Source organism: Triticum aestivum, chromosome 6D, assembly GCF_018294505.1.
Source record: "Triticum aestivum cultivar Chinese Spring chromosome 6D, IWGSC CS RefSeq v2.1, whole genome shotgun sequence".
Taxonomy (NCBI): Eukaryota; Viridiplantae; Streptophyta; class Magnoliopsida; order Poales; family Poaceae; genus Triticum; species Triticum aestivum.
Genome location: NC_057811.1, coordinates 305,516,583 through 305,527,065, shown reverse-complemented (window position 1 = coordinate 305,527,065; position 10,483 = coordinate 305,516,583). Strand labels below are relative to the sequence as shown.

The window sequence follows — 10,483 nt, the reverse complement described above, 5'->3', positions numbered from 1 at the left end:
TTTATCCTCCTACAGAATCATACAATTGAGAAATCAAATAATGAATTTTAAACAACTTGAACAAGAGCATGTTGCTCAAGCTTGGGAAAGGATAAAAACTATACTAAAGAATTGTCCTAGTGCAAACTTTCTATGCAGGACTAAACTTTATGTCTAGGAATTTGCTAGATTCAGCTGCAGGTGGAACCTTCATGGGAATCACACTTGGTGCAGGAACCAGGTGGCTTGACAACATGACTTCAAATTATTCTCAGTGGCACACCCAAAGAGCTCCAATGGTGCACGAACGTGAGATCGCGGCGAGTGAGAAGGTCGGGCGTGGGCGCGTGGGCTTCGAGCGGAGGTTGAAGACGATGAGGCCGACAAGTGGGTCCGCCTATCAGTGTGTGTGTGAGTGAGTGAGTGTGCGGGTGAGACGACAACCGTTGGATCTCACGCGAATAGATGGGATTAGATCTAGGGCATACCCCTTCATTTCTTTCTTTTGCGAACGCGCGCGTGTTACGCTGGCCTGGCTGGCCGTCCGTTTGGGACTTTTTATTATTATTTCTCTCTCTTTCTCTTCTTTTTCCGTTTTCTTTTTTCTTTTTTCTTTTTTCTTTTTCTTTTTACCTTTCATTTTTTTTAAACCCAGGATTTACTTATAGTTTGAATTGCCCAAATCCAAACTACTTTTAATCATTCGATTACATAACTAATATTAATATTTGAAAGTTACTTTCATGCCCTTATACAATTTATAATGAAAAATTAATATGGCCTCTAATTAAAATCCAAATTGTTTTAGGGTTTAAGAATTGGTCAATTAATTTTTCAAACATGAAATATGCACTGAAATAATAAAATGCAATGCTTCTAAATGCACATCCTAAAATTTGGAAAATTTTGCGTTGTGACACAAGTAGGGCCTAACGGACACGCCCGGACACTGACCAGGCGCGCCCGCAGACGTTATGGGGGTCGCATTTGCTAAATCCCGTCGTAAATGCTCTCCTATCATCACTATACGTTAGCGCTGTCTGCGAACCCTCATATTGATACCAAATCGGGAGCATATGAGGGCCCGTGCACGCGCCTGATCAACCCATCACGTAGGACACGGCTCACCCCCAGACCACCTCTTTCTCTTTCTTGATTCTTTTCTCTCTTTTCTTCTCCATCGATCACAGGTAAGTGACCAAATATATAAGTGAAAAAAAATGAGAAGCATGACTGCATGCATGAACAAGTAGGAGCTTAAAACCGACACGTCCACAGATGTTTAGAGAGAGCCGGATTTGCTAAGTCCGGCTCTTAGAGCATCTACAGTAGGGTTCCCTAAACCCTCCCTATACGCCCGGGTGGATGGCCCGGTCACAGTTCGGTAAAAAAAACACGACCCAAACGGACCCCTCATACTAGCCCGAAACGCTGGGCTGACTGGCACTCCTCATATTCAGCCAAATCTAGGCCGGATATGGGGAGTTCCGGGTGCACCCGGGTGCGTCTGCCACGTCCGATATGGCCCATGCTGGTCCACCCCTGACCCCACATATATTCGTCCCCATCCATTCCCCGAATAGAACCCTAGGAACTCTACTCCACTCAGCTCTGCTCCTAAGCTCCCATCAGGCGATCTCCGGCTTTCTTCGGTACGTCGGGCAGCGGATCCAAGTCCTCCATCACCCGATCTGCAGACTAGGAGCTCATCCTACGCGGGCTTGAGGAGGAGATGGCCCTCTGCACTACACCGCGCCCGCGAGAAGAACGCCCAACAGCAGTCTGACTCGATCATGCGGGAATCCATAGCATCAGACCAAATGACGCTTGGATCGCCGCTGCCTCGCCGGAGATGGTGCGGTCCGTCTGGCATCCAAACGTTGTGGCGGAGGCGCAACCCCTTCGTTGGTGCGCTGACTCGGAGCTAAACCATGTGGCCCGTCCGCTAAGGCTATAGCGCAGCGTGGCCGCCATGCGAGGCAGAGGGCACGGGAGGCCGTGACAGACCACAACGAGGTGGGCGCGCACACAACGCCGCTATGGGTGACCTGCAACCCATGGCGCCCCAATCGCCTCGTGGTGGACGTGCGGGATCCGACCACGACAGATCCATCGTCGACCTCACATTGATCGGCGACGTGCAGGCCACAGGCCCCGACGAGGAAGAGTAGGGCATGAGAGACGGCGGCGCCTCGAGTCTCGTGAGCCGGTCCGTGTCCCATGTCCTACTCTACCTCGTCGGCGACCGCAACTTCATTCCGAGGGGCTTAGCCGGCCTCCAAACATGGACACGGGCGTGACACTGACGAAGATTTAGATTAGGTTTTACGTTGCATGTAATTATATGAATTTGAGAATTTGTAATTTGAGACATCTGATTATGAAAGAGGATAATTAAGGTACTATCCAATTGTGCAATAGGAAATTTAAGACGTGAGCGGTCACGGGACCAGATTTGGTATATTGTGCTGTATATACTGTTATGTACACACATTGCAATCTTGTCGTGAGGAAGTGAGGAAGCATATTTGTTCCAGAATAAGCCAGAACCAGAAGAATAAGGCTCTAATTATGAATAGCCAAGAATTCCCAACTTCCAAGCCCTCCGCAGTCCGCACCCCAGACCCCACAAGATTTCCACTTGCCTCTTCCTCCATTCGATTCTTCACACCGCTCACCCCGCCGCTTCCCTCGCTTCCTCCGCCCATGGCCGCCGCCACCGCCACCACTTCCTCCTCCTCGTCCACCCCCAAGAACCCTAACCCTTTCAATCTGCCTCCATGGCTCCGCTGCCCCCTCACCTTCCTCTGCCCGCCCCCTCCCCCTCCCCCGCCGCCCCCTCCCCCGCCTCCCCCACCACCCCCGCCCCCGGAGCCGACGGTGGTGGCTCCAGGGCAGCGGTACAGGAGGCCGGGGCTGCGGGTGACCACGGAGTACGACAGCGAGGAGGCCTTGTTTGCGCACAAGGTGTCGTGCAAGCTCGCGGGGGGCCTCGCCAAGCTGCGGCTGTCGTTCCAGAGCGACCAGCAGGGCCACGGAGAGGACCCGCGGCAGCTTTTCGGGGCGCCGGTGCTGTCGTTCGTCACCAAGCACTTCTCCGCGATGTATGACGTTGAGGGCCGCAACGCGCTGCTCCGTGGTAACGCTTCGCTCCCCGGTGGCGCCGTCCAGCTTCGCGCCTCGCACGATGTCAAGGTATTATAGCGCTTCTATATTGAAATCTGCGCCTCCATTTCAACGTTGTTTAGTTACGCAATTCTCGTTCAAGGACCTATGGTGTCTGTGTGTGCGTTCTTGTTACTTTTGACGATGGAAAGTGTATCTGTATATTCTTTTCACTTACTGATAAAGTTTCACACCTTTAGTCTCCTGAGTTTGTTCTGCTACATACTTCTTTTTTCTTTCTAATGGCATCTTGTTATATTCTCAGGAGCAAGAAGGAGAAGTTTCAGTAAGAACTAGGTTGGGTGACCCGTCTTATAGACTTGAGATATCATCTTTGGTCCCTTACAGTGGTTTGGTGAGTACACACATACATGTTTTCTTTTTCTATGTTTCTTTGATTAGAATAAATGTATTGTGCGGATGAGCAATTCCAACAAGGTTCATTTTCTACCTTAAAATACAAATTTGATCATTGTTACTTTGTTAGCACAAAATGTATTATAGTTGTCACTCCTTCATTCCTCAGAAATTATATATGCCACTTGAGATAAAGGACTATAATTTGCTAGTATATTGAAAAGATTGAATAGTGGTAAAATGTTTGCAAAAGTTGGTCTGGAAGTCCATGTTGTTTAGTACGCCCTCTGTTTCTAATCTAAAATAAGACGTTTTGGGAGTTTAACTTAAACTGTCAAAACGCCTTACATTTAGAAACGGAGGTAGTAACTTACAGCTTACAACTGTACTCTATTGTTTACTCATGCATGCAGTAGAGCGTGCATGATCTGTGAGGCCACCTATATCCAGATCGTAGCTCCTTTAGGTGCTATTTCAGATTTTAAACATTAGCTATTGTATTGAAAACATTGAGTGGTCGTATATTATTTTTAAAGGTATGAAATCATGTGCTATTTGTTTCATTGCTATATTTGTTTATACTCAGTAGAGTATGTGTCCTAAGCTGAAAGATGTTTGTGAATGCTGTAGACATATGTTCTTAGCAACAAGAATCTGTGCATATTTCCTAGAATTTGGAATAAAACTCTGTCAACTGTTTAGTTAACCCTGATACCTGTGCAGCCAAGAGCAACACTCCACTTTCCAATTGGTCAAGTTTCAGTGGAAGAGAGGACAAATGAAGAAGACCAAAAAATGTTGTCAGTGTATGGGATTGCGAAAACTGATTTTTTAGACGGCATTCTTACTGCTCAATACAATGAAAATGATTTGAATCTAAGATATTGTTATAAGGTGATTTATGTCTAATGTTGTATTTTGTTCAGTTTTCGGACCTTCTGTTTTATCTGATTCGATTTGTCCGTTCTCTATGGCAGGACAATGAATTAACTTTAGTTCCCAGCGTCTCCTTGCCTTCCAATGCAGTATCCCTAGACTTCAAAAGGCGTTTTGGTTCTTCTGATAAGTTAAGGTCAGCATACTGTCTTTGTTGCTTTGCTCATTAGCATATGTATCCACTGACCATTTCTTCTCCCAAAATCTCTACAGTATTAATGTGTCTGGTCTTGAATCCTCCAAGTTTCTATTAATAATACATGTGCTAATTGAGTTCTCCACGTTTTTATGTAATTCTGTGCACAACACCCATCAAGATTCTGCAATTACCAAGCATGTTCATAATCCTACCTTCAGGGGCTCCGATGTTAACAAGATGACCTGGACAGCAGGGTACTCATGAATCTTAATACTGCAAAATGCAACATGTTCTGTGTGCCTTTTTCGGGATAGAGCAGTGAAGGCTATTGTGTTAACTGCTCTTAACTTTGGCATACTTAATTAATTGTCTATAGTAGTTTTCTTCTCTCTAGAAATGTCAGATATTGAGATTTGCTTCGGTTGGTCTATTTCCTACAATTATTTGACATATAGTTCCAGTTTATAAGGAGGACTTGAACAACATGTTGCCAAACTAAAACTTTAACCAAAATGTGAAATATAGTCTGCAAGTAGGCAAGAATCTGTATTGGACATAAATCTTATGTGTCCTTTTGAAGTTAGCTTATTTTCCAGCGAATCTTTCTGTGCTGATTTCTCTCTTCCTTTCAGCTACCATTTTAACTTCGACACTGATGAATGGAATGCTGTTTATAAGCATACAATTGGTAAAAATTACAAACTGAAAGCTGGTTATGATTCAGAGGTGCGAGTTGGATGGGCTTCCATCTGGGTATGTACATTTTGGCAACTCAGTTTTGCTCATCATCCTGTCTCACTTACTATTGGAGTGTGTGAATTAGAAATAGGCAGAATTAGCAACTCAGTTTTTCCTATCTCTTAATGGTTGCATGCTAAAAGACCCGATTCGTCTGAATATTTCAGCTGGGCTTGTCAATTTACTATGTCATATTAAGCAGAGCTCTAATACTTCTTTTCTTAACATCGACATAAGGATCGTGTCTGCCTGTCTGGATATGCAGCTTTTACTTAATTCTGAACCCTGGAATACACGAGCTTGCTAAGTTTGATTGTTGTTTTTGTTACCTGAACCATCCTTGTATAGCATAAGCACATGTTATTGAGAGAACAATCATTAGATACAGCAATATTTCATGTACTGCATGTTTAAGCTTTGACAATTATGATTGGTCTTCCATTGAGGCATGTGGTAACAGAGCTGTTTGCGAGTATTTTAAGACTGTAACAGAGCTTTGTTTTAACACTTATCTCTGCAACAGCCAAAGCCTGACTTCACATCATATATCCATTTGAACTGTCAAATCATTCGTCTTCGGTTTAAAAAATGCACGACCTTTTCGATCTATCCATGAACCTGAACACATAGTTTTGGATGTTAGGCTGGGCAAGAAGAGGGCAAAGCAAAGACTGCACCTATGAAGATGAAAGTTCAGTTTATGCTTCAGGTGCCCCAGGATAATATTCGCAATCCTTCTTTACTATTTCGAGTGAAGAAAAGGTGGGATCTGTAGAGTGGACGCATTCCTCTGATACATTGCCGGGTACCGAGGCTTGGTCTGACCTATTCTTGTAAGGTGCATATGTCATCAATGGATACACATTCCGCAAGGCGTGCTATTTTATCATGTATTTTGGTTTATTGTACATAATGGCCACCAGTCCACTCTGGCTTCATGTAGGAAGTTAGTGTCTCATAATTTATTTATTTCTGGACCAAGCTTCCCTAGTATGGATGTTGTCCCTGTAGTTGGTAATTCACAGATTCAATTGTGTCATTTTTTAACTTCGTAATTGGTAGAGGTTGAGCCGAGGCTAAGGGTGCATGTCCATGGTACCGTGAACTGGAATTTGACCTTTGGCTTAGTGCAATGTCAACGACAACAAAGCCTTTCAATTTCAAATAAGTTGGGGTAGGTTAGAGTTGAAACCCATACGATATCGGAACTTATTCATGGGTTGGCACTTGCATAGGTAACTTTCACGCATCCCTGCCTCTTGTTACGGACTGCTTGTGTCAAATTTGGTCTACTCTGACCTCTATTACATTATCTATGCGCCGGCATCGGCATTTCAGGAGTTCTACATTGTATATGTTTATAAACCATCTCAGACAATAATGTTGGACAAGCTTCTCTTCAGTTGGTGTTATCCAACTGTATCATGTATATCATCAGGGTTTTGTTTTGGTACACCCCTTAAAAGTTTACATGAATTTTAAAGTTATACTTCCAAAGATTATCGCCATATTAGCTTGCAGATCAAACCTGGATACAGAGACTATGAAGTACTTTTTTGATTGAAGGGGTACTTTCTAGCTATACCTTTAATCTGCACTGAAATCCGCAAACTTTTCTAGGGGGTGTAACTGAAGCAAAGTTCATATCATCAGTCCAGATCAAATCCTTTCTTATGTGGCCACATATCAACATGCGCATATCTGCTACACTTTAACTGTTGGACATATTGCTTTTTAGTTTGCCAACATTTGCGCCATACAACGTCGCAATTAAATCTTTATCATATACAACCTGCTTTTTAGCTTTTGTGGTGCTCTTGTCACCAAAAGCTTAGCACCACTTTATCAATCCAATTTTGATTTGATGACTCACATCTTCATCAATATCATCATCTTCGACAACATCGATCACAAATATTATAGGTGTCCTTCTAGGTACCTCTTGCCCGTCAAGGCTAATCTCCTCCTCCTCGTGCCTAGTAGTATTGAAACCTCACCTCATATACTTCGTGTGATGTTGCTTTGTCAGAACTGTTCTTCTCGTTGTTTCTTCAGTCATGTCCTCCCTTCTTTCCAGTTTAAAAGGCCCAGGTGTATCCTTAGATTGACAGTTTGACTAATGTAATATAATTTGTATGCCACAAAAAAATATACCATCAAGAAATAAATATAAGACCTGAAGTTTCCAATAATATTTTTTGTGTGTGATATATAACTCTCGCTACATTGGTCAAACGACTATCGTCACATAAAAGGCTGTCTCCATTAACAGAAGCTCTCCTTATGTGTCATCTCAACATCTTCGTTATGAAATGATACCAAGAGCAAAGCACGGGCCATGGGGAGTGGTCGCCTCCCTCCATCTCTATTAGTACAGCCCACAACGAAATATGTGAAGTTGACACGTCATCTTTGTCCACTTATACAATAGTAAGTCATATTTGCATGATGTGTAATTAATATGTGGCTCATCTTTTCCCCGGCAAAGGGTGTTGGAACATGTGCTACAACCGGTTGTAAGTTTATAGCTTGTTTCTCCTCTCTCATTAAACTAGGCAAAAATCTGATATGATACCTCTTATAGCCTTATTGTGCTTCCAACATATTCTTTCAAGGGCGGAGGGAATATGAGTCAGTATTTTGTAATGATACTTTGATAATCGATTTGAGCAGTAACATATGAGTCATCATATGTCATAAAAATTATAAGGATTAAAATTATTTTAACTATTGACACAAAGTTATAATTTTGCAACACATAACTCATATTTTACTGTTTAAACTGATGGTCAAAGCTAATCTCGAAATACATAAATGCCATTTAAGCAGGGACCGAGGGGTAGTACCCTGGAAAAAGATCCCCATGCACAGTATTTTACGGTTGTGGTATAATCGTATAGTTGACTACTCCCTCCGTTCTAAAATAGATGACTCAACTTTGTACTAACTTTAGTACAAAGATGAGTATCTATTTTGGAACGGAGGGAGTATATCCTATAAACACAATATTTAGGAAAATGTAATGTGATGGTCTGGGGGAGTCAATTGTAGAAAACTACCACATTTGCGGCTAGGTTTGCGGAAAATCACCAAGTCGATAATCCGTTGCAAAAGCCACCGCAATTTCACTAAACTCTTTGCAGAAAGCACTGATCGGGTGATTTGGCCCATTTGATCATTTTCTGACAAGTGGGGCCGGATTGTAAGGAGCTTAACTGGACAAAAATTAGCACACACACCCCTAGATATTTACAAAAAACGCAATCAGACCCCCACCCTTGACAACCACGAAGAACTGGCCCTGCCGTCTGGTACAGCGACGCCCTCGTCGGCGTCGGAGACGGCTACGGCCGCGGCAAATGACGAGGAGGCAGCTGGGGTGCGCTCGTTTCCGAGGCGTTGGCCTGCCGGTGCTGCAGCGACGATGGCGGCCGGGTCGGCGTCGTGGAGCACGCGCCGGGAGCCGAGGCGGAGGAGCAGCACCCTCCTCCGACGTGGTCAAGGGTGGGGGTGGAGGGGAAGCAGGCGACGAGCTGAGTCCACCTGTTGGACAAGTTGTTTCCGTCGCCCTCCTCCACAAAGGAGGACGAGCTCGAACCAGAGGCCCCTCCGGCGCCGTCCACATTAGAAGCTCGGGTAGGAGCAGTGCACGGCGGCTCAGGGCGTCCACGCCATGGAGAGAGGGCGGCGGGTGGGCTTCCAGCGGCGGCGGCGCGGTCAGCTACGAGGGCGCGGTGCAGTCAGCTGCGAGGGCGCGCGGCGGCTACCTCCTCCCGATTGGAGAATGCGGAGCGAAGCGGCCGGCGGCGGCGGCATTGCGGCTGTTCCAGCGGCGAGGGCGGCGGCAGCGGGAGCCCTGAGCCGCCGTGCCGGCATCCCGGCCTGGGCGCCACCGTGCCGGACGGATGGCAGCAGCGCGGCGGCGGGCGCGTAGTGGATAGGGCGTCTGTGTTCCATGGGGAGGGTCTGATTGCTTTTGTTTTTTAGATCTAGGGGTGTATGTGTTATTTTTTTGCTAAGTCAATTCCTTACAATCTGGCCCCACCTGTAAAAAAGTGATTAAACGGGTCAAATCATCCGATCAGTGTTTTTTGCAACGACTTAACAAATTTTCCGGTGTTTTCTGCAACGGATTAACGAGTTGGTGGTTTTCTGCAAACCTAGCCGCAAATGTTGTGGTTTCTTGCAATTGACTCGGTCTGGGGACTGGGGTTGACATCCCAATCAAGAGATTCTCAGAACACAGTACCCTACAATTTCACACCAAATGAAATCTATATATGTGGACCGGCGCACTCCTTACCCTACAATGAGTGCCCTCTACATTTTTTGCTAAGGCTGGGGGCGCTGCCATGAGCTGAAGACTGGCCTCCCGGCAGCCGAGGTGTGGGAGGTCTATGGAAGACTCCTCCTTGGTCTAAAGGTGACGGTCTTCGGGTCAGTGGCATTGACTATCGGCTTCATGGTGCTTCGTGAGTATCCACGCATTATCCGAGCAGAGGTGTGAGCAGGATGATCCAATTTTCATGTCTAATAAGTCAGGTTTGTTCTATAGTGTGTGCTTTGTCCGGTTTGCTGTACCTAGAAGTGGTGTATGGGGGTGTGTTCGGAGCAGGCTCCATGTCTCTACGCGGTCGAATAAGGCGGGAAAGTATGCACAGAAACATATATAACAGACTTATTTCCTGTGTACATGAATGAAGAATTAAGATTCAACCTTTCGTACATATCTTTTTTTCTCTTTTTTTTTGGAATTTTTCTGGGCCTCTAGCACCTCGAAGTAATGCGTGTAATTTTTTTGAACGAAAGGGGTTGCCCCCCTACCCCAATTTTATAAATTGAAGCAGAACGAAAGCCAGTCACATACAAGTCTTGCACTGATCAGGGAAATTAAAGCTACTCTACAGGGGGGACTACTTCATCCAGAGCTTGAGAGCAGAAGTTCTCTTCGCATAACACTGAATCAACTCCTTTAACTTTTATATTACAGAACCCATGAGCAAAAGAAAGCGAAGCCAAAGTAGGATCTTGGGTTGCGAGCATCAGCTTCAGCCTCTCCCCTTTCCAGCTCATGGGTTCTTGTGGTTGGAGATGGTGGCGTCGTACCTGGTTAGAATCTGAACCCATATACATCGACCAGCAAGGTCTTTTTCCTCACAGAATATGCAT

The 10,483-nt window shown here is 45.1% G+C and overlaps 1 protein-coding gene across 1 annotated transcript; it reads left to right on the top strand.

Moving 5' to 3' along the window:
• Window positions 1-2,582: 2,582 nt before the first annotated feature.
• LOC123144782 (outer envelope pore protein 37, chloroplastic) lies at window positions 2,583-6,369 on the top strand. Its single transcript, XM_044564018.1, has 6 exons — window positions 2,583-3,174; window positions 3,410-3,499; window positions 4,225-4,395; window positions 4,479-4,573; window positions 5,209-5,329; window positions 5,958-6,369. The coding sequence occupies exons 1-6, from the start codon at window positions 2,686-2,688 to the stop codon at window positions 6,087-6,089; spliced, it is 1,098 nt and encodes a 365-aa protein (XP_044419953.1). The 5' UTR covers window positions 2,583-2,685; the 3' UTR covers window positions 6,090-6,369.
• The last annotated feature ends 4,114 nt before the right edge of the window (window positions 6,370-10,483 follow it).

What these genes read in the sequence shown, in the direction of transcription:
- LOC123144782 (XM_044564018.1), top strand. Translation starts at nt 2,686, where the DNA reads ATGGCCGCCGCCACCGCCACCACTTCCTCCTCCTCGTCCACCCCCAAG. An exon ending in GCGCCTCGCACGATGTCAAG is followed by an intron (nt 3,175 to 3,409) that starts GTATTATAGCGC and finishes TTATATTCTCAG; the next exon opens with GAGCAAGAAGGAGAAGTTTC. An exon ending in TTGGATGGGCTTCCATCTGG is followed by an intron (nt 5,330 to 5,957) that starts GTATGTACATTT and finishes TTTGGATGTTAG; the next exon opens with GCTGGGCAAGAAGAGGGCAA.